This window comes from Scardinius erythrophthalmus, assembly GCF_964197995.2.
Source record: "Scardinius erythrophthalmus genome assembly, chromosome: 21".
Classification (NCBI taxonomy): domain Eukaryota; kingdom Metazoa; phylum Chordata; class Actinopteri; order Cypriniformes; family Leuciscidae; genus Scardinius; species Scardinius erythrophthalmus.
The window spans coordinates 30,341,717-30,365,728 of NC_138241.1; the positions used below are offsets into that span (position 1 = coordinate 30,341,717).

The following is a 24,012-nucleotide window of genomic DNA, read 5'->3' on the forward strand; positions in this document are numbered from 1 at the left end:
GTCAGAGATTGCAGATTCCACCCGACCTAAAAGCCTCGGCATCCATCTAAAAGCTCATGACCAGGGGTGTTTAATAGTCAATTAAAACGCAGATAAATCAACTCATCAACTTACAGTTTAAGGCTCGTCATCTTTCATTGTAAATTGCGCTCATTCCTATTCCGCGGCCTCAATCTGGCAACCCGCGTGAACGTCGAGTCTGAGGAGAAGGGGACAGGAGAAACAACTCTCTCCAGTGTTTTGAATTTGGACTACAAATTTATCCGATAGCTGTCAATATTACATACTGCTCCTTTAAAAACCGAGTAACTTTGAATGAATGCTCTTTCAAAGTTACTGGAATAATGTTTGTTCAGAAGAGAACCTTTCCAGAATGTTAGCCAATGTTCTTCAGTCCCTGTCAGCTGGGTACATGCTCTCTGTCTTCAAACCAGGGTTGCCAGACAGTATCCCTCCTGTAGCAAAACGTGCCTTCAGGCAAGACTGGGGGATTATGGGAAAATGAAGCCAGATGAGTGCACATACATGACAGAAGAGCTGATCACCCCCCGGCATCTCTCTGTGCTTCAATCTATCTCTTTCTTCAACTCTGATCACCTCCAGTGTCTCTTTTCTCCTCTTGACGTCTCAGCTGTGGGGCTCAATGGATTTGGAATCATGGATTTCTTCATGCATCCTTTTTGTAAAGTCGGACACCCTGCGGTGCATACACAATTGTCATTAAAGTGTCTCTTTCCCACAGTATCGCTAACCCCTCTCCAGGCTTACTCTTCAGATGAGAACAGCTTTCTTTTTGAATTTCCCAGTTCAGTTCTTTAGCTTTGACCTTAAAACATGCTCTAAACATGGGCCAAAAGATCTGGATCCTCCTCTGTTTAATGTTTCCCATGATTATTTTTTAAAGTGCCTTTTTTTTCCAGATTTCGACTCTTATTTGGTTTTTCGTGCTAGTTGAGCTCAATTATTAAAACTAACTCTAATGACTACACAGTTGAGGGTAGCCTGAATTAGTTTGGCCCTTTGAAATGGAATTCCCAAAGTGTCTTAATACCAGCAACTCCGTCTGTCTTCAAAGGGAACTTTTAATGAGGGAATCTGTTACACAAACTAAAACCGATTATGCCGCGCTGCATCTAAATTCTCCTCTAATATATGACCCTCCCTTGGTCATTCAAATGATAGTAAATGCTTCGTCCTTAACAAGCAATGACATTCATTTGTGGCTTGTAGCTAGATTACTTCATACATGGCTAATACCCCATTAAACATGTCTGTCAATCTGTGATGATTTCCTCTGGACCAAGTTGCATTCCCACAGGCTGAAATCTGAAGGAGTTTCTGACACAAACCGCTGTGCAAATGATTAATTGAGTGATTTCGTCTGTAATTGTGTTTGTGTAAGGTATAAAATGAACAATAAGCATTTGGCTGTGTTCCATTAGCAACATGTCCACATTGCTTCGAACCAGATAGAGAGAAAATTTCTCACTCTGATCGTGCCCTTCTTACGGCCTCTACACACACCACTGCAAATGACACAATTAAATGATAGCAGCGTGTCCAAAATAAATATAGCACCCAATTTATTAAGCAATAACATCCAAAAATGAGCAGAATAATGTTGCAGTTCAAGAAATAATGTCTTACCTGGAATAAGAGAAATCAGTGAATTTTTAAGAAATATCACAAGCAAGAGTGTTGTTTTGACTGTGATTTTAGACTTAATATTACGTGTCTCAGAGCTACACATAAATAAATATGATTTATAAAAAAAACACAACAGCTGTTCGAACAATAAAAATGGTTTCTGAGCAGTTTTTAGAAAGCAGAATGGAACAAATCTAATATTTATATTATTTATACATTAGTATTAATGTTTAATATCATTATTATTTGTTTGTTTGTTTATATTTTTACACCATTTTTTCTCTAAAGCCCCTAAGAAGACCATTTGTATAAGGTTGGCTTTATACAAATGCACTGCGTCCGAAATCGCGTACTGAGTAGATACTTTGAATTTGAATTTACTTTGTGACCGATGAATATAGTTTGAATGAAATTTGGACGTACTACATCCGCCATGTTGTTACAGTCCCGTGACCCACCAGCGTCAGTTGCGTCACTTCATTGGCATTCATAAATCCTTTCCCGTGGCCTCATGGGATAGCAGTGTCTATCGAATGCGCACTTCAGAACTAATTTTTGGCATACTGTTTTTCACGTACTATTTAGGGAAGTATTCGATTTCGGACACAGTGACTGTCTTTACCTTGATGCCTTTTTTTTTTGTTTAACTTTTGAATTTAATAGTAAATTCGGTAACACTTTAGTTTAGGGTCCAATTGTCACTATCAATAGTTGCTTATTAGCATGCAAATTACTAGAATATTAGCTGTTTATTAGTACTTATAAAGCACAAATTAATGCCTTATGCATGACCATTTTCTGCATCCCTTAATCTTACCCAATACCTAAACTTAACAATTACCTTACAAACTATTAATAAGCAGTAATTAGGAGTTTATTGAGGCAAAAATCATGATTAATAATTCGTCAATAGTGAGAACTGTACCCTAATCTAAAGCATGACTGTAAATTCACCAGAATTCTGAAGACATTTCTAGTTCAGTGGTCAATATTCTCCATGAATTCAAATGGGAAGTCAATTCCAGTTCTGTGTATTTTGACCATGGTAACCATGTGAGGTATTGTATAACATTCTGTCATACTACTCAGACAACACCACACGATTGAGGCTGCGACCTGCTGGTCTGTCCTGACACATGAGGTATTATTACATTTAGCAAGAATTACAAAAATATTGTGCCAGGACAGCTACAGATGGAAACAGGCGGAAGAAAACAGGGATGTACTGGACTGGAAAGTCATCAGTGAAATTGATAAGCCTGATTTCAAGAGAGAATCAGATATTCTCTGGTCCAGTACGCCAGCTGTGTGTCTGTGCTCGTCATCAGACTGTTGTCTGCGCAGCGCAGGCGCCAGATGGAAACGCTGCATTAAAAAGGTGTGAGACGAGGCGGTATGTCTCCAAAAACACCTCCATCAGCCTCTGCTTCACAGCTCACGTCTGAAGAAATCGTGCAAGAGAAGACACGCCAGTCCCTCGGTTAAAAGAAGAGTGAGGAAACAGATGAATATTGGCTATCTGTTGTTGTAAGTTGTGCCAACCACCTGTTGCGTCTCTGTGTGAGTGTGTTATTGATTGACTCGTGTGTAGTTGGAAGGGAAGCGAGTGATTGGGGGAGAAGGCTAATCCTGCTCATCCTCTTTTTCGCTGGAGTTAGTGTGCTGGGGGAAATGCCTCGTCTCCTCTCTTCACTGCTGTGACCTGAATACAGAGCGCGTCTTGGTTCAGCCTGGAAGAGCATTGTTTTGATACGGATGTCTGCATAACTAGATGTCAAGCTGTCTGAGCGTGAGGTCATGTTAACATAAAGAAAACCACTCTGTTCTCTTTGCTTCAAGGAATGTTAAAATCCAGGTATTTGGGTGTCTTTCTTCATCCCTGGGATTTTTCGCAATTGGCAAATTCTTGCTAACAGGGAGACTGTAAGGTTATCTGATGCAAGCTACTGAAAAGAAGCGATTCTGTTCTCATTGTGAACTTAGGGAATTAACTCACCCCAAAAAAATAATTCAGTCACTCTGTCCTTCCAAACTCATATGATTTTCTTTCATTCGTCAAAAAGTTTCAACGCTTGCAACTTGGAACCTATTTTAAGGTTTGCGTTCTCGAGCCACCAGGCACTGTTGTTATGAAAATGAGAATGCCGGAGCGCATTGAGGGTTTTCTGTTAGAACAGTATCATGTAAGCAGAAGTTAATATCTAATGATCTTTGCAACGGAAGTGAATCAATCAAAACTAACTTTAGCTGGACAATAACTTTATTCTAGAGCTGCTGTAAAGCCAAAACAATCTCTGTCAATTTAATTTCCTATTATCACGGTAAAGCTGCTATAGAATAACAATCTATATTATTAAAAGGGATATATAAATGAAGGTGACTTGATTTCAGTGGAGAAATTCTTCTTTTCCATCCTAATACAAATAATGAGGACTTATCTTTCTCAGCGCTTCACTCTTGATACGACATTCTAACAACAGGGCGCTCAAGTAAAAAGTTCAACGACTCTAGACCTTGTGCATTTTTCTGTTCCACTGCCCTGCGTCTCGCATTTTTACCTGCAAAAACACATTTTTACACTCCACTGTGCTGCTTTTCCATTGTTTTTCACTGTAAAAGTGTGTTAGGCTTCTTTTGCAGCGTCTCACGTATGCCACAGTATTATAAAAACATGGAGCTGCTCAAGTTAAAAGAAGTTCATCTTTTCAAATGTTTTCATTCCACTGACCTGTGCCTGCCATTTCTCAACCTCAAAAGCGCGTTCTGTGTGAATGGTCCCTAATGCTTTCAAGGTTCAAAAAGCATGATTGCTTTTTTCAAGTATTGTAAAAGCAGTTCATGACTGACTTGTGTGCTTCTGTATATTCCAAGCCTTCTGAAGCAGCTTTGAGTGAGGAAAACTGAAAAATCATTATTCACTAAATAAATGTAATAATATTTTTTTAATAAATCATTCAGATTGGTTTTGTAAGCTGAATCAACCAATTCATTGAAAAGATAAAAAAAAATAATAATAATGTATTCACTAATTGGGCATTGCTAAATCCCAATCTCATTGCAACTGAGTTCGACAACAGGACCAGTACGATTAATGAACAAATCATTTAAGGTGCGGTCACATATGCGTTTGGAAATTTCACATGAGAGCAAAAGACTTCATAGTAAGTCAATATTCACTAATTATCTGTAACGGACTGCTCCAAGACTTAGGTTGAAGATCCAAATGCAGCTTTATTAGGTAGTGATGGGGAATTTCTAAACACTACTTCATGGACCTTTACGAATATTTTGTTTCAGAGCATTTTTCAAAAAATTTGTTTCTCGAAATTTCAATGATTTACCGCTGGGGGAGATCTCTGTAAACCCATGAATCATGCGGATTCACCCAGATCGCCCAGAAGTGTCTATGGGTTTTGCCTCATCTCTAATCAGCTTTATACATTTGTACACGTTTTAATTAGACATTAGTATAATTAAAAGAAGTTAATAGTCTCTTATTGGCACGTTTACCTGAGCAATCCATTGAACAAACAAAACAAGCCCTGAAAATTGATATAAAAGCACAGATTAGACACTTGATATTTAATCTTATTAGATGATTAGTTAATTGCATTTGACAGATTTTACTTTCAATAAAACATTTCCAATGTGTAGGTGAATGCTTGTAAAAGGGGGTCATCAGCGTGTGGCGTTTCACACGCTTCGAAACATTTTGCGAAGCAATGAGTTCAGTTGATTTGAAGCTCTGGACAAGCCAGAATCATAATCCGGTCAAAGGGTCACACACATGGGCAGAAAATACAGGGAAAAGGGGAAGACTAATCCAGAATACAAAAAAAAGATAAAAAGAAAATCCAGAATACAGGGAGAGGAAACCAAGACACAGGAAACCAGGATAATGCTCAGAAATGCAGTGTAACAACATACACGACTTTGCAAAGAATGACTGAAAAACACAGGGCTTATAAAGGCAGAGATAACAAGATAATGAGACAAAGCTGAAAGTAATGAAGCATAATGAGTCTAAGCAAAGGGTTCTGGGAAATGCAGTTCATGATGAGATTGGATTGGACTAGGGAGGAGTGCCCTCTGGTGGAGAACAAGGGCACTCCTGCTTGTGGATGTAGACTTGTTAATGAACCAGTCCAGATCATAAATGAAACATTCAGAATTATTTTGTGAAATGAATCAACTGATTTATTGAAAAAGATATCTTAAAATGTCTCATTTTGTGTTGAGAATGAGTCATACAGGTTTGGGAAACTATGAAGGTAATAGAATGATAATATCATATTCATTTTTGGATGAACTATCACTATATTTTCTCTATAACATGACCAAATCAAATCTGTCTAAAAAGGCAGCTTTTTACCTAAGAGGACACAAGCAGCAGTTAAGGCCCAATGTTGGCCAATTTTTAACCGCGACCCGATTAAATGTCGAGACAATTGACAGCAATTAAGGTGCTTAGAGAACGGCATTTACTCAGTCGTCTCTTTCTGTTGCAGTTGGTTTCTTCGACCCAGGTAATTTCGAACCAGTCTTCGGGAATGAAAACAGGTTGGCTGTGCAATTGTGTGCCGGTCTAATAATGTAATCTCGTAAGTCACCAGGGACAGGCTCATTTTTTCAAAGCAAAAGAGAAAGTCCATTACCCTCTGTGTTGCCTACCTTATGGTGCCTTTTATTTCTTAATTGAAACTCTTGGCTGTGTTATAGCGGACAGAAACAAGGCTGTAGAGGAGGGGAGAGACAGCAGACAGCCAGATCCAGAAGCCCTCTCTTCTTTGCCACCTTCGGCAATGACGGGTCTAAAAATATCTACAAGCTTCAATGAGCATGATCTTTCCAGTGAGGACACTATCACCATCCCCACTCATCTCACAGCTGCAAGGGAACTAATAAACAGTGGCACCAATGCAAACAGTCAAATTATTTGCAAATTGTCAAACTGTGGTATGACGGATCCATCATTGCTGTGTAAATACAACAATAACTTGATGACCTCACTGCCTGTTAGAGAGCTCAAACAGTTATTAGATTGAGGGTTAAGATGCACCATGTTACAGCAACTGAATGTCAATTGGTATCAGTTCCACAGAGCCAGTAATACAGGGAACATTCTGTGAAATGGGTATTTTTCATATTTATGCCTTCAGAAAGGTAATGTAATCAGAAATGTTAAAGTAATGGACAATCAATCTATCCATCCATCCATCCATCCATCCATCCATCCATCCATCCATCCATCTATCTATCTATTTATCTATCCATCCATCCATCCATCCATCTACACATACTGTACATCAAAATGTGTATATTACTATTTTTTATATATGTTTGGTTAAATAATTTTGATAAACACTGGTATCAGTTATTACAAGTTTTTACAATCTCTAGGACACATTTATCTAGGACACATTTCTCAATACTTAGGTCACTTTTTTAAAACTATTCACACAGTTCTCCTATCCAATTGTCATCTCGGCACAGCAGTTCATTTCACATTCAAAATGCACTAAAACTACCAAAACATTTCATCTCAAATCAACTCATTTTCCAAAAAGTTTTCACCCAACAAGCACGCTTTCCCACTCATTAAACAATGACCTAAATACAGACAACATGTTGCATGATGCATAAGACAATGGATAACATTTAATTTCTATACAAAACAATGAAAGACAAATAATGTTTCTGTTTAGAATTCAATCAGGCAGTATATTTTCATGGTCCATGCTTACAATACATTACTGTACGGAATGATTCCTGTCCCCTTTTGTATATACAGTAATAGCATCATTTAATTACTTAGTATTCATTTTTTTTAGATTTAGAAAATATTCCAATACGGTATTAATGCAGAAGTATAGCAAATTGTTGTCTTATTCCGTTTTGTATTTTGTTAGGTTTTCAACGTTTAACAGTTTTGAAAAGAGTGTGGTAGGTACACAGACCTGTAGGTACATCGAGTTTTGGTGAAGGTTGTTTCTGAGTGAGAAAAGATGATCACAGTTTATCACACTTGTTTAGCCCACACAGACTGCTGTTGTGCTCACTGCGTGAAGAGGTTTTTAAAAAAGTATTGAGAAATCCTAGCAATTACAAAAAACTGCAATTGTTAACTTAATGTTTACAAATATGGATACATATGTTTTAGTATAGAACGACCCATAAACTTTTAGCCTGTTGTATTGAATCCAAGCACAAATGGGAATAGGCTATAATTTTAGTTCATTTTCACTGATACCCTATTAGTGCTTATGTTGCATTTATTCCTCCTTGTTTTATTGTTTTGCCCAGTTTATTTATTCATACGTTTGTTGCTGCTATGCATTTTAAGCGCTCTATAGCTGAACTTCTCTCTGGCGATTAATCAAATCTAATGTTCTTCAATGTGTAAGCGCAGTGACGATGTTTAACAACACATCAGTTTGATTTTTTCCATCACGACAGAGCTGACTAATTCACAAATCAGATTAATGTCTATTATGCATTCGCCTCAAGGTGGGAACATCATTTGGCTGTAATCTCCAAGAGACCCTTCAGCTTCCTGACAGGCTACTGCTATTGTCTGATTTCTTGCCCGTACAAAACACTTCCAGTAAAAGGGCCTGTGAATATGAACCCCCACGTTTCATTCAGTGCCTCTAAGCCCTTTTGTTTTCTATTTCCTATTCCCACGTTCTTTTGTGACAGCTTCTCAGCTGTTGTTTCGGCTCCTTTTAAATTGTTGTTTCTGATTATGCGTGTGTGACAAGCCCAAACATTCTATCTCAAAAATCTCAATTGGCCCTGACTGATTTTCATTTGAGCTGTCTATTCCCAACACAGCATTGATTTTTTAGTAAACACTGCCATCAACATATGTTGATTATGAACTTCTCTATACTGAGGGAAATGACGGCTCACAGATATCTGTCCGCTCTCTGATTCCCTCATGAAAAATATAGAGCGGCAGATTTGTTACTTCATTGGGCTAATTGAGGGTGACAGGCAAAGAGCAAGGAAGAGGGAGGGTGATAAAGCAGCACACAGAAGCTGCCAAAGGCCACACTGGCAGGACAAGCTCACCCCAGGTGCTCATGGGGGTTTCAAAGGATGACTAGTGTTTGCATGAGCAGTAATGCTGCTAAGGCCAGCAGGGCATGGGAAGACGGGAGACCGGAGAGAAAGAAAGGCCAATGATCACTCAGACTTACGAGCTTTGGCGAGGCCACTGCTTGGGGCCGAAACCCACGGCAATGTGACATAAACAAGGCTAAACATTTGCTTTCATTAACTGAGCGTGCATTTGGAATGGCATGCACTCAGTTACTAAACAAATCAGACTGTTTCAATGAACACTTATGGGGATATTAAAGGGATAGCGTGGTCAAAAAAGAAAATTCAGAAAATGTTTTCTATGGAACTTTTTTTTCAGTGGAACACAAAAGGTGAGTTTTTGCAGAATCACCATGCAGATATTTTCCATAAAATGACAATTCATAGTGACAATGAGCTCAGATCTGGAACAACTTGAGGGTAAGTAAGTAATGATAGAACTATCCCTTTAAGACATAAAACTGAGAATCGTGAAGCATTAGAAGTATTTTCACTCTTAGAATAAAAGTTCATATAGAACCTTAAAGGGTTCTGTCAGGCAATTCATATATTGAAACTTTTAGGGCAATGGTTCTTAACCAGGGGGTGGGGCCCAGGGGCCTTAGCAAACTTCAAATTATGGGTACTTCACTGCTGGTAAAATGAGCTTTCAATAAAACTCGGCTGCCTGTACAGTAAAAAGCCGGGGGGAAATTTAAATCAGTGCTACCTGACTAGAGAAAAATGTCTGCTGTCTTCCCATTAGCCAAATAGGTAGGAAAACTTCAACACCCATAATGCAATGGGCATGTTGCTGTCTAATGCCTCTCCCACCATTCTGCTTTGGATAGGCTTACCAGAGTCAAATACCATTTAGTAGGAAATACTTCTTAGCAAACTTTTAGGTATAATGACGTCAACTTTTTGATGTTGACGTATTGTAAAGAGTAAACGTTTAGCGGAAGTATCGTTGTTACTTTCTGTTTCCATTGAAGGATCCATTGTGTTGTAGGCAGTGGCTCTGTGAAAAACCTCTGTGTTTTTAGTCAACATTGCAAACTGGATGACCACGAACAAAGGCCAAGTGGAGGGGGGAAATGAAAGAAACTGCCATTTTCACGAACGCAAAGTTGGCAAAACGTCATCCGGCAGACATTTGCTGACAAATAAATGTGAATTTCTGAATTTACACATTGTTCATAGTATACCGACCGGCGAAAATCATCAAAGTTACAACTAGAAGTAGCCTACCACATTTCAGCTTAGTTAGGAGGGTCTTCGAACATTGTCTCGGACAAATGGAAGTAAAAAAATAGATTACATCTAAATTAATTAATTAAGAATTAAACAGTTTATAAACATCATTTATCGGTACAAAAATAACTAATTAAAGCCGAACTCGGCAACTCTAGCGAACTCTAGTCACTTCTTCGCTGATTTTCCCTTTTGTTGTCGCATGTTTTCCCCACGAGCTCCCCCTACAGCTGTGGTGGGGCGTATATTTCACAACACAGTCGTAAAAAACTCACTTGCGGCAGCCTCCTCCCCCTCTCTACCGCTGCTCATGTGCGTTTGTTTTGATCGGAGCAAGCCAACTGTATCGCGTGGAGCTATGTCTATCGAGGTGGGTAATCTGGTAATACATCATACATGCGTGTGTGTTTATGTCGAATTGCCGTAAAGCAATTTGTGTTTCGCGCTCGTTCTCGTTCTCGCTTTCGCTTCTCACGAGACTTCCAATTTCTATCTTGCCGGGACGGTAGTGAACAAGTTGCAAGGTTGGTTTTCCGCCTGGGAACGCTGGGGGGAGCGGGGAAAGTCACCAATATCACCAGAACAGGTTGTTTAACCATCCAAATGATTTCTAGACAGTTTTATTAAGTTAAAAAAGCTACCAAGTTCTCCTTTAAACATAATGCAATATGTTTTATGTTTAATACGTATAATGCAATAATTTAAGACATTTTTCTTTACATTGAACCTTTTTTGTCTTAAAGTGTTCTTTAAAGTTGAGTCAAGAACCTTATGGGTTTTGTAGAGCCCCATTTTTTTAAAGTGTTACAGGAAAGCTTTTGTCGGCATACTGCTGCGAGACATATTACACGGCTCTGTGGAATACTTGATTCTGATTGGTCAATCGCGTCATCCAACGGTATGTTATTCCCAGATAACAACCGCTGAAAACAGATAACGCACACTCATCCGGGTTACTGAAGTCAGCAGCGCTATAAGCTTATTGCTATAGGAGCGGTTTTTCTTCGTGGAAGTTTTGCATTTGGTGAGCTAATAAAATATTAAAACTCTGTCAAATCAACATTTTGTGTACAGTTATTTAATTATGCCATCCAGAATCGCTCGCTCTTGTTTCATACAAACGCAGCTGCTGCCATTTTGTTTTTTACACTGTTGGATTATAAAATAGGCTACTAACAGGTATGATTTTAAAACAGTTTAATCTGAAATCAATGTCTTATCCATAATTATTTATATGGTGAAATGCTGTGTAACAAGTGGTATGACTAGCATATCTCTTAAATGTCCGTCTAGTTTGAACTTGCCGCGCTACGCGGAAGCTTTGCGTTTAAAGACCTAATAAAATATTTAAACTCAGATCAATATTTCGTCTCTAATGATTTACTTATGTGTCAAGTAGCCGTGTAATAAGCGGGATAATGTACATCCAGCCAGTTGTTCTCTCAGAATAAACCCCTTCAGATGAGTTTATTCTGAGAGAAAAAACGACAGGATGTACATACAGTATGTTATGTATACGAAGTTTTGTTATAAATAAATATATAATTGTTGTATCCATATTTAAACTCTGTAATAATTTAATGTACCAGACAGTAAAAGGCTCTTTAAGGCCTTTAAAGAGGGTACCTTATTAGAGAGGTAATGAACAAGCATCTCTGAGCATTCATTGCTGTCTCTCCCTCTTTCTTTTTCTATTTTTCATTGTCACACTTGCACTCACAGTCTCACACTTTCTTTTTCACAGTCCCAGCCGCCATTGAAGGTCTGCATCCATCCTGGACCCATTGTCTAATTAACGAGACAGCCAAAATGGTCCCTGACCCTGGCCAAAAGGAAAATAAACACACATAGACCAGACAATAAATATCATCAAATAAATAAAAAATATATGAAGTTGTGTCTGAAAGTTTAAAAAGTTTTAAAACCCTTGATGTTTGAAGGCTGTCACACAATGAAAATCATACAATGAAAGTCAAGGTCCAATTTTGTTCTTTAAAATGTCTTCTTTTATGTTCCACAGAAGACAGACAATCATATTGGTTTGGAACAACATGAGGGTGAGTAAATGATGACAGAACTTACATTTTTGAGTGAACTACACCTTTAGGAGTAGGACTCGGAAAGTGATATAAGAGACATGAAAGTAGTGTCTGTATTTTGCCATTGTGACCCTTACATACAACAATAAGTATACTTCAAAATATATTTTATTACGTAAACTTCTGTAAAGTTGAAGTATACTTTAGTAAGTATACTAATATCAACGTTCTAGTATACTTATACTATAAGTGTACTATTTCAATATTTATTGGTAATAATTTTTATATTTTTTTCTACTACAGTAACACTACAATAACCTGACAAGAGATATAACCAGTTTAGACATTAAGGATCACAAGCTGACTAGCTGAAAACGTTATACCCACAACCATAATACAACCATAATGACCCTTCACAGTAGATAATGCTTTACAATAATCTCTGTTAGAGACCTACATATGGCAATTTATCTGCTCAATAAAATTCCTTACTCACCTATTGAGCAATAAAATTGTCAATAGGCATTGTCTTTTTGCCAACAGATTTTCCTCTGTTCAGCGTTTATTTTATACAGGTGATTCCCCGTATTTGAGATTTAGCTGCTCCATGTCAATTGTTCTCACTTAGTGTGACAACTAACCTATACCACATCCATACACGCGTCAAAGTAGCCGGAGCAACTTTTCTTTATTTACGGATATGACGAGACACGTATTTACGCAATTTCCTCCAAAGACCATCCTGACAGATCGAAAAGATAAACACTTATAATAGGCTTACCATAGTGAATCAGCGAAAGACAAACCATGTTTTGGAAGAAGGATTGATGATGTGTCGACTCATTTTAATTTTGTGTAACATAGTGTACCTTTAAAATAAGTATTTTAAAAGCATAGTTGAAAAAAAAAACATATTTTTTGTAGCAGTCCTATTGAAATATTTGACTGCTCAGAGGCATAATTGACAAATCAGAATCAAGTATCATAGAGAACAGTGAAATTAAGCAAATTAGGCCAAAACAGAGTGAAGGACTGCACAGAGTGTGATGGGTGTGCATTGAAAGCTCTAAAAGCAATTATAATTTTTGGAAAGAAACATAACCCAGGTTTATACAATGTAGGCTTGACTAACAAACTCCACAGCAGCTGTTCACACAGCTCTCACTCTCTCTCTTTCCCTCCCTTTCCATCGCTTTATTTTACCCTTTATTGTCCCTTCTCCCATGTCATATTCTTAAATATACTGCATTTCTTTTTCTAGAAGAATGAGGCTTACCCAAATTAGCCACTCTGGTGCACGGCTGGGCACCATGGGATGGGTGTGCGGCTATTTAAATAATGTCAGGGCCTGCAGTGGGAAGGAGGGAGCAGACTAGCAGACTAATAACTAGATTTCAGCAACATGGCACACTCTGTCTTTCTCTCTTCCTTTCTCTCTCTCTCTCTGAAGAAGAAAATTATTTCTTGGACTAAAAATACCCATATCCCTGCCAAAAATACTTTCATCTCCAAGCACCAAAGACTTTCTAATTCATTAAGAGCTCCCCCACTGAATGAACCCCAAGCGAAAAAGAGAACAAATAAATTAAGGATTGAGCATTAATTAGGAAAAGAAATAGCCTCGCTGACGTTAACACAAAGCATGTCACATGTTTTCACCATATTATTTGGGAGGGGGCGTCTATATTGCACATTGGTTTACTCTTGTTTTGCCCGGGGCGGCGCTCTTACAGATCATGTTTCACCCAAATGCCTGAGGAGCCTTTTACCAATGGTGTTGCAAAAATGTCATCACACTGTTTTTGTCAGGGATAATATGGCCAATTAGTGTGAACACAGACCCGGGAAGACGAAAACAACACAATTCGCAGGTCGTATTTTGGATGGGGTTCTTTCAGGAGTAGGCTACAATAGCAGCCCTCTATGGCATTTCTAGGCCTGGAGTGAAGCATTAATTCTTAATTGTTTACAGAGGAATTTGTTTATGTCTCTGCAAACACCACTGCAGTCGGCGGCGCATTACTGAATGAAAATGCAAATGGAAGCATAAATAACATAAATGACTGTTAAATGACTGTCAAATGGCCTCAATTAATTTAATTAGACCTTAGAAACCTTTTGATCTGTTTTCACATCTTAATGAGCACCGTCTTCAAAACGCTGAGCGTGAGTTTCTAGTCTTACTGGTCACTATAGTTAGCTGGTTATAGTTTGATCATGCACATATGATTTTCTTCTTGGAGAATTTCAGTGCAAGTCATAAAAACAGCAATGCTTTTTGAAAAACGAAAGGCTTTTTTATAAATAAAAAAAGAGAGGGAGAGAAAAAAATAATGTATAGGATAATGATTAATATTCAGCCTTGAAGCTTTTGCATTGAGTCGAGCAGACCTACAGTCTGTTTTCAACAGTAAAGAACATAAAGCCTGAGATACAGTATCCATTTATTTGATTTTTTTAAACAAAGCAAGCACTATAGAAGGGTGTAAATTATTAAAAGGAAAGTCTGAATTTGAACCCCCCACTGAAAACATTGCTGACTTAAAGTTTTTGGATGTTATTCTCTCTCTCTTGAACAAGAGCTTAGATATTTTCTGACAAAATTAAACGGGAGGGCAGGGGTGTTATACATGCGGAGCACCATTGTGAAATAATTCTAATTGGACTATTTTTAACCTGCCGTTTCCAGCATATACAGCTTCCTGAATATTTGTTTGGTGTTTATGTTAACGAAGGCCCGAGATTAACATCGGCTATCAGCGCTTATCACCGTCATCAGTGCCATGTTGTGACACCCAGATATGCAAGGGCATTCTCATCAAGAGCACAAGCACACACGGCCATATTAATGACAGAGCTGTTTTTCTAAACCAGTATAAAGAAGAATATTGCATTTGACCATTTATATCAAGCCAACCATCTACTAATCTTTGGCCACTGAGGCAGACTATATGAGATGCATTTTGCTTCAGTGAACATGCAGAAAAGCCAACTATGCACTAAAGAATATTTCTTGGTATACTAATTGTAGTCCAAAGCTATTTTAGACTTTTTTTTTTTTATTAATCATAGCCATAAAGCACTGACTCTGTTGCTTATGCATACTGCATGATCCCTCACTAACAGTGCATAACAAACATTTATGATGGTGAAAATAATACATTCTTTATGCATTCATTATACAGTATACATATACACATTGTGTTTGTACCTACATATGTCCTGTGCATTTGGTAGAATTGACAATAGAGTTGACAATGATATATATTTATATTATATATTCATTATGGGACAAGACCATTTTAAGCCCCATTGTACCGTATATAACATAAGATATTGGTATGTTACATAAGTGTGTTTGTGCTCTTTTTTCTATCCTTGTGGGGACCATTTGTTCCTATAATTATAGTATTGGGGGACACTGTGGTTCTTACAATATAGACGATAGCTGCACATAAATATTAATTAATAACTTATTTCACGTGTGAAACTGACAAAAGGTGTTGGGTTATGGTTAGGGTGTAATAATTATATTTGGCTTCATATAAGACCTAATACCATCATCATGTGAGACAACATCATAGCCCAAATTGTCTGATCTAGGTCTCCCCCTAGTGACCATTGAATGTTATAACGGTTAGTTATTTTGCATTCAACATCCTACATGCATTAAAATCATTACTACTTAAACCGTTAATCATCATTCTCATTCAAATTTAGCTCTCCAAAATAGACGACGATCTGTAATTCTTCTCAATAATGAGTTTTAGCTTCATTGTGAGTCTATTGAGTCCCAGCGTGTCAGTTTACAGACACATGCCAGTAATTTGACCTCCCGCTGACTGCAGTGACACAGGAGGCAATCTAATGACAAACTAATGACAGTCAGTCTCCTGGCAACAGCGAATGGTGATGATTACACCTGCGGCTTCCATCTGCATAATTCCACCACATCTAGAAGAGAGATGCTGCGTTTATGGAAATATATTCTATTTATTGGTTAATTGTTTGCTTTTATAAATCATTAATGGAGGTGGAACGAGAACCTTATCGTGTGATACTTCTCAAGACACCCTGTGAGAGTTCACATGCAGTGAGCAGGTGGCGGTGCAGAAGGATGAATCTGCCCTGTGAGAAGGGTCCAGAGGGAAGGTATGACTTTGAGAGCATGGTCGAGACAGACAGACGTGCGTTCTCCAAATTCAATCCTGGAGCCCAGACACCAGATGAAAACTCTTCTCTGGTGCCACTGCGTGACTATCTGACTCTAATAGATCCGTGCTCCGGTCAACTGAGTGCAGGGGCACAGGTGCGTCTGGAAGCAAAGAGCAGAACACCATTCATCGAAACCGTTTACACCCCGTCTGATCTGTGGGTTCCGGCAGGAGCACGAGACAGGCCTCAGACTCCTCCAACCAGACCTTCTGCTCTGATATATGACAAGTCTGAGCACAAGAGGTGGAACTCCAGGATGAAACCAGAGGCAGCATTGAAGGCAAACCTTGGAGGTAACTGCAACCTGTTACAGGCCTGCGTGTTTGGAATGACTGCAACAGTGTGTAACAAAAAGCAATTTAAGTTTCAGACTCTTACATATTTATTAACGTATTCTGTCTGCTTTGTCATCAGGTTGGACAAGTGCACAGAGTACTGAACACCCCTCTCAGGACAGCCATGAAATAAATGCGGTCAGTAATGCTCAATTATTCATCCCTGCTACTGTAATATTACTCTTGTATGCGGTTTGTTCGAAGCTTTGTCGCTTTTACAGCACTGAACATTAACTATTCATGTGAAATGTGCCTTAAAGAAATAGTTCACCCAAAAATGAACATTCTGTTATCATTAACTCACCCTCATGTTGCTCTTTTAACTCTCTGTCTCCCTTGGAACATAAAAAGAGAAATTTTGAAGAATTGTACTGGTCGCTCTTTTACAAGCAGTTGTTACAATTAATGGGGACTAAGCTTTTTCAATCTTCAAAAATGACACAAAAGCACCATGAAAGTATCAAAAATTATATACAAGTCGTGTATAGTCTGAGAATATAAATCATAATTTACTTTACAACTAGCTTTAATTTCTGACCTCTCATTGACCCTATTTACATCTGATGCGTTTTGGTCATTGGATCACAAGTAGACGAGGCGGGCGTCCACTTTCAACCACTTCTGTCCAGATTTCTTCGATTGGAAGTTTTTTTCAGATCTTTCGTTCTGATGGACAAAATAAGCTCGCACAATTTACATATGAACGCGACCGGAGAAGACGAAAAAACACTCGGAGAGCAACGACTTTCGTTTCTGGTCTGAAAGCGGTGAAATCAGGAATGGTGAGAGAACATTTTGCTTGGTACGTTTAATTTCGTCTTTAAAGCAAACTTGGGTCTCCGACAAAGTTTAAATCTCATCTGAATAACGTGCTTCCCGCAATGTTTACGCATTAGGCCAGTAGGGGCAGAGTAGATGCCGGTGTTGTGCCGAATTTCGACCCCCTGCCAAATTATTACCCCCATCGTTGAAGTCAGTACCTGATGGCCTAATCCTAACCCCACCCCTAATCCTAACCCCTCCCCTACAACTAATCCTAAACCTACCAATACTAGGGGGGTAATAATTTGGCGGGGGGGCAAAATTCGGCACAACACTGGTATTTCACGAGTTCACACTTACAAATAAGTTAGATAGAATAAATTGTAAGCAAATTTGGCGTGCTGTTTGTGCACACTTTTTGAAATTTGTGAAGAATTCCGGGTTGCCGAATTGTCGGGATAATTCCGGTTCGCGTGGCTGCGCGGAAGCAATACAAATTCTGTATTATAAATTTTAAGGCCAGACAAGTAGTTTGTTGAGGGTTGGTTTGTAGGGAAGGACTACACGCCTGCGTACATATATATTCAAACGCGCATACCTATAGACTGAACTCGTAATACGCATGTGCACGCCATCAGCATTCTCACAGGTTTGTGTTTTTGAAGTTTGCGCTGAGAGAACTTAAGAGTTTTCGGTTAAAACGGTGTCGTGTTAGCGGCCCCTAAGTTAATAACTAATGATCGTTGCGACGGAAGTGAATCAATCAAAACTAACTTTAGCTGGACAATAACTTTATTCTAGAGCTGCTATAAAGCCAAAACAATCTCTGTTACTTGTTAATCTACATTGTTAAAAGCACTATGTAAATGAAGATGACTTGACTTGACTTTTAGACCATGATATTTGCTAATAATATGCCATTGTCTGTTTACTATCCCTTCCTAGGGTCCAGGACCATCTGTTCTTTTTGATAGCAGAGCAACGGCAGCTCGACAATACATCTACACTTCTGCAGCCCAAAGGTCTGAATATGTTTGCTCTAAAAGCTCCCTTAACAGCAGAATTACAACAATTTGTCTTCCAAGACTCTCTACTTTTGGACCATTTGGTGTTTTCTGTACCATTTGCCTGTTTACACGTTTGACAGGCACTTTTATCCAAAACTTAGTGCACTCAAGCTATACATTTGTCAATTTTTCAAACTGGAGGATGCAATGGTCTTTTCTTGAGATTTTTTTTGTCCATCAGGGATTGATTGATGGTTGTGGTTTGCTATTGCCGTGATGTCATGTGATTGACAGGTTGTCCCGCTCTCTTGCCAGTAAACACGTCATCAGAGAAGAGAAGTCATTGCAAGGGGGAGGGGAAGTTATTTTGATGAAAGATTACGGGACCACATAAATTAAAATAATAATGTTGTGTACTAATAAATCCTTTATAATAACTATCACAATATTTGATTTCATGGTGACTTCAAACACCCATATGGTAGATGCTAATATTGCAGCTGAGTGTTCATATGTCTTATGCATGTGACTGTGTGGATATGCTCTGTAATAGAGGTTATGAGAATGTAGACTGGGACTCAAAGTTACCTCCTCGCCACAAACCACCCACAACTACACTGGAAAAAATGGCTGACCCCATGAGTCAACGATTGGTGCTGAAGCGATACCACAGCAGACCTGAGCCGTGGCAGGTGAGTCTGCTGCACTGGAAGTGAGGTTATTCTGCTGAACATCTGAGACATTCAGAGAGATTTCTTTGCTTTCAGGCTATTGGATCCCGTTGGAACAAACATCAGTTGCGTGCCACATTTAACACAAGGAAACCCATCAGCTTGTAAGTGATTTAAATACCCCTGTAATGCATTAGGCAGACACTTTTATCCAAAGCGAGTTACGCTTTATTCAAGATACACTGTTATCAGTTTCCCTGGGAATCAAACCCATGACCTTGACATTTTTAATACCATGCTCTACTGTTTGAGCTACAGGGTTCTGAGTTTATACTGGATAGTGCACTGTGTATAATAAATTGAGTTGTTTCTGACAATTGTTTTCAATTAACAGCTCCAGTCCATTTCCAAAATCAGGCCATGTACCTTTATATTGGTAAGCAGATGCAGAGATCTTTAGTAAAGTTATGATCATTTCTATACACAAATGTTTGTTATAAACTACTCAAAACAAATCACTTGCATACCGTTCAGTGTATTGCTGTTTAGTTATTTTCCAGTACATTTATTAAGCCTTTGAGAGATATTTGTGATCTCTCTGTACTGTACAGCGGTACGGTAGGCTCTGAGAACATGGACAGTGTGGACGTCCCAGAAGAAGACTTCGTCCCTCTGACTGTTCTGCGGACCACAGTGCCTCCTCACACCCCTGCCAGCTAGTAATAGTCTGATCTGTGTAGTTGTGTGTACATCATAAGTTAACCATTCTACAGAGCTCTTTATAAGGAAGATGTTTTGTTTTCTCTGTAGCCGAACTACTATACCTGGTTACACTGGAAAAGCCAAGTTTGACAGACCACAGACCTCAGCTGACAGTCTGCCTTCTTTACCCTATACTCCACAAACAGCAGGGTAAGTCATCACAACATTTCAGATTAAGATAGTTTGCTTTGTCTGCGATGGACTGGCCATCTATCCTGGATGTTTCCCTGACTATGACCGAAGACTTTGGGATCAACTCCATAATCCCGCAACCCGAAATAGGACAAGCGGTTTGGAAAATGAATAAATGGATATTTTGCTTTGTGATGTTATTGCCAAATAATAATCAATAAATCACACAATCACTTCTATCCTTCTTCATTTATAAAACTCTCATTAAACATAATGCAACAAATCTCATTCCCATTAATATAATGCAAAAAAATTGCTTAATAATAAAAAAGTTGTTTTAATGCATTTATCTACAAGAGTTACTTTGCATCAGCATTATTATAATAAACTGAAACCAAAACTGCAATTAAACCATTTAAAAAAAAACATTTTTGATGCTTGAAATAAAATATTAATTTAAAGGCAGCATTTCTTATTTTCATTTATTTTAACTTCACTGTAAATATATATATATATATATATTTATATATAAAATCAGGTTATGACAACGTGTTTTTACATCACTTTAACTCATCAAAATAAGTTAAGCAATTTTCAACTTTTTTTTGACAAGTTATAGCCTACAAGATTCAACTCATTTTTAAGTCAGTTTAATTTAATGAATGAAATTACGTAAACATCCAAGTCGATTGTACTTAAAAATTTAAGGCAGCAATTATTTTTAGTGTTGATACTGAAATAAACTAAAACTGAAATAAAAATGAATAAAAACTATATAGACATAAAAAAACTTACACTAGCATTGACAAAAACAAACTAAAATTAAAATGTGAAAATAAAAATAATAATAAAACTATTATAGTATCTAAATGTCACTAAAATAACACTGCTCTGTATTAGAACCTAATGACAATCACCATTGACAATAATGGGAATTACAAAAAAGTCAATAGTAACATATAGTAACTGCAGAATTTGCTATGTTTGCAATGTAAATATTGGCAAACTGACAAAAATCTTAAAGGTCCTAAAAATAGTATGCCTAATCAATTTCTTTATGCAAAAAAAAAAAAAAAAAAAAAAATCCTTTTGAGACATTGAACCTTTAAGACCTTTACACAGAGAAATGCAATACAGACCTTTTTATTATTATTATAGCCAACATAAAACCTCACTGTACCACTTTTATCTCAGTAGGTGGCAGCAGTGCTTTGTATTCAGAACGTTCTTTTGTAAGTCAACTTTTGTGGTCAAAACCACTAACACACTCAAATTCCCTGAAATTAGTTAATGATTTATCATTTTATAAATCAATACAAATATAAATAATCGAATACTCTAATGCAAATCTTGCATAATTATCTGGTCAGAATACCAAGTAAATGTATTCACATTTGCTTAAAACGTAATAATGGTAAAGTTATGATCTAAAGGTGAATGAATGCTAATAAAATCAAGCCTAGTCTGTGTCATTGCACATTCTAATAGTGCGGTAGTAAACATGCCCTGTAACAGTAAGCACATCACAGGATCACTCTGAAGAGGCGTTTCCCACAAACCATTGCAGTCATTTATCTTCTGATCTCTGTCTCTGTTTCTGTTTCTGCCTTAGTATGTGTCCTGTCAAACTTATTTTTTCAATCTCCTGCATGTTCCCCTTCTGTTTGAGGCTGTGCTCTGTGTCTGCCCTAGTTTTACGCTCTTCAACGCTCTGCAGCATGTGGCTACGGCTGGAGGTGTGTGAAGCATCATTTAGCAGACCCCAACATGACGTGTCAAGCTGAACAAAGTTCAGGTCATTTTATAAAGCAGATAAGATAAGTACAGAGATGTGGAAGAATATACTTTGTCATATACTTAAGTCATGAAGCATTGTTATTTTCTGTGGGTTTGTGAAGAGTCAAATCAGACAGACACTACCAGGAACACTCTTCCACCCTCTGTCTGCACAGTAAAACGTCCTCGGCTTTCAGAATGAGTAGGAATCAGGCATCAGCAGCTCGAGTAAAGAGGAAGAAGGAGGAGGAGGTGTTTGAGAGAAGCACTGGAGGAAAACCAAACTCCTCACCCAAGGACCGGGTGGTTTTTTTTGAAAACGTGTTTCCTAGCTGGGCCTCAGAAGAGCTGGTTTACCGTCTTTTTGGAACAGACCTCTCCAGATGGCCCTATCCAAAGCTGAGCTGCTCTTGTTGCCGGTGGTAATCGTGGTTTTTACTCAACCCAGATCCATTTTCCTGGAGTCACCGGTGTTCTGAAATCTGTTTCCTTTGCCGATAAAACAGACCTCCCATGTCTTTTCCTTACAGCAGAAAGTCAGCACCTTTACAACTTCCTCTAACTCTCTCCTACTCCTTATTTGGAGATAATTCAAGTGTCTCCAAACTGTTTTTATTCCTCTGCCGTTTTCGCCATAAGACAGGCTCTGACATAGTTTGCTCTCTGGAAAATCGGACACATTCGAATAGCTTCATCATACTCCCTTTTTTAAAGCATTAGTAAATAAATACAGTAGTTGACACACAAGATGTCTATGAACTTTTTCCATTAACATCAAGATTTTAGGTTAAAATGTATAAGGGAAAGTGTATATTTTAGGTCATGTGACTGGTCACCAGATCTTTTACATTTTTCACACTTTTTAACCTTTTTTCGTTCATTAGTTCACGTGAAATAGTCCTGTGGTGTGACAAATTATTAATAAATAAATATGTTACAGTGAGGTAACTAATTGTTTATAATACATTTTATCAATTCAATTATAATAACTAATTATAATGAATTAAAATCAATTATTTAATGTCTTTTTTAACTACCCACCAATAATTTTTGATTAACTGAATATTCCAGGTTCAATGCAAGTTAAGCATGTTCAGCAATATTTGTAGCATGTTGATTACCACAAAAAGTTCATTTATTTCTTTTTAACCTTTTAATTAAAAAAAGAAAATCGAGGTTGGTGCAGAAATGTTGGGCTTATAATTTTATAAAAAGCACAAACATGAATTCTGTTCTGCATTTTCACTCTAAAACCAGCATGTCGTGAGGCTATATGACTAAAACGGGATATTTTAACATTTACAGATTCAAATTTAATCAAGATTATGCCACAAGTGCTGTTGACTGAACTTAACATGTATTGAACCCAGAATATTCCTTTAATGTGATCCTCTTCCGTTTCTAGAAGCCGTCCTGGTACCTGGAGCTCCCCACACTACGGACACAAGGCCCCTCTATCAGGAATGATCACCACTGTCCCACCGGGAAACCCTTACTTTCATCCCAAAGCCCCGGTACTTTCCGTGAAATAACTCGAAAAGTACGACATGTTCCTTAAAGAGAAGAATAAATTATGAAGAAGTGTGGGAAATGAGAGCCTCCCTTTTCATGAAATCCAATCTGTGTTTGTGAATAGATCTATAATGATGCTATGTCAATGACTGATTCTCTGAGCTCTGAATAATGAGATGTTTTATTAGCATAATTTCCCTTGATTTAGATGAGTGCTTCTGAAAATGTGGAGGATGTGGTGCCATTGTCTTAAACATTCAGTGTGGGTGTGTGTGGCTTACGTATTTGACTATATGTGTGTCCATGCGGATAAATGAGTGCATCATTTTCTCACAGATCCTCTTCTGCATTCTTTTATTGCCTTGGTACATTCAAAAAGCACTTACAAACAGCTTGTGGAAAGAGCTACTTTGTGGTTACGCAGCAATGTCAATGCAAATAAAACTTTGCCTGATCTGATCTTAAAAGAAAACAAAAGACATGCATTTCTGAAATGCTCTAGTTTTGCACCCCAAGAACTGTGGTTTGGAGAATAAAAGAAAGAATACCAGTGCAGCTTCACCTGCTAACAGGAAATAGGAACATGCTGGTTTCCTGTTTCCCCCTTTGTCGTCTTTGCACTTCTATGTTGAAAACAGTCCGCTCTGGAAGCTGCTCAGTCGAATCCACCAGTTGAAAACATAGTAAGAATCAACATGTATTTATGACTGAAAAGGTGCTAAAAACCAAACAAATGAATTTATAAAAGTCGGTACACAGGAGCAGAGGAAATTGTTAGATGTCATTGTAACTTTGCACTATGTTGAACATCATATCT

The 24,012-nt window shown here is 38.0% G+C and overlaps 1 protein-coding gene across 1 annotated transcript; it reads left to right on the top strand.

Annotated features, from left to right (window-relative positions):
* Nucleotides 1-15,999: 15,999 nt before the first annotated feature.
* On the top strand, nucleotides 16,000-23,215 carry spmip7 (sperm microtubule inner protein 7; the record flags this gene model as incomplete). Its single annotated transcript, XM_081350774.1, has 9 exons — nucleotides 16,000-16,531; nucleotides 16,653-16,711; nucleotides 18,281-18,357; nucleotides 18,896-19,034; nucleotides 19,110-19,177; nucleotides 19,408-19,449; nucleotides 19,625-19,732; nucleotides 19,824-19,925; nucleotides 23,089-23,215. The coding sequence occupies 9 exons, from the start codon at nucleotides 16,000-16,002 to the stop codon at nucleotides 23,213-23,215; spliced, it is 1,254 nt and encodes a 417-aa protein (XP_081206900.1).
* Between the last annotated feature and the right edge of the window lie 797 nt (nucleotides 23,216-24,012).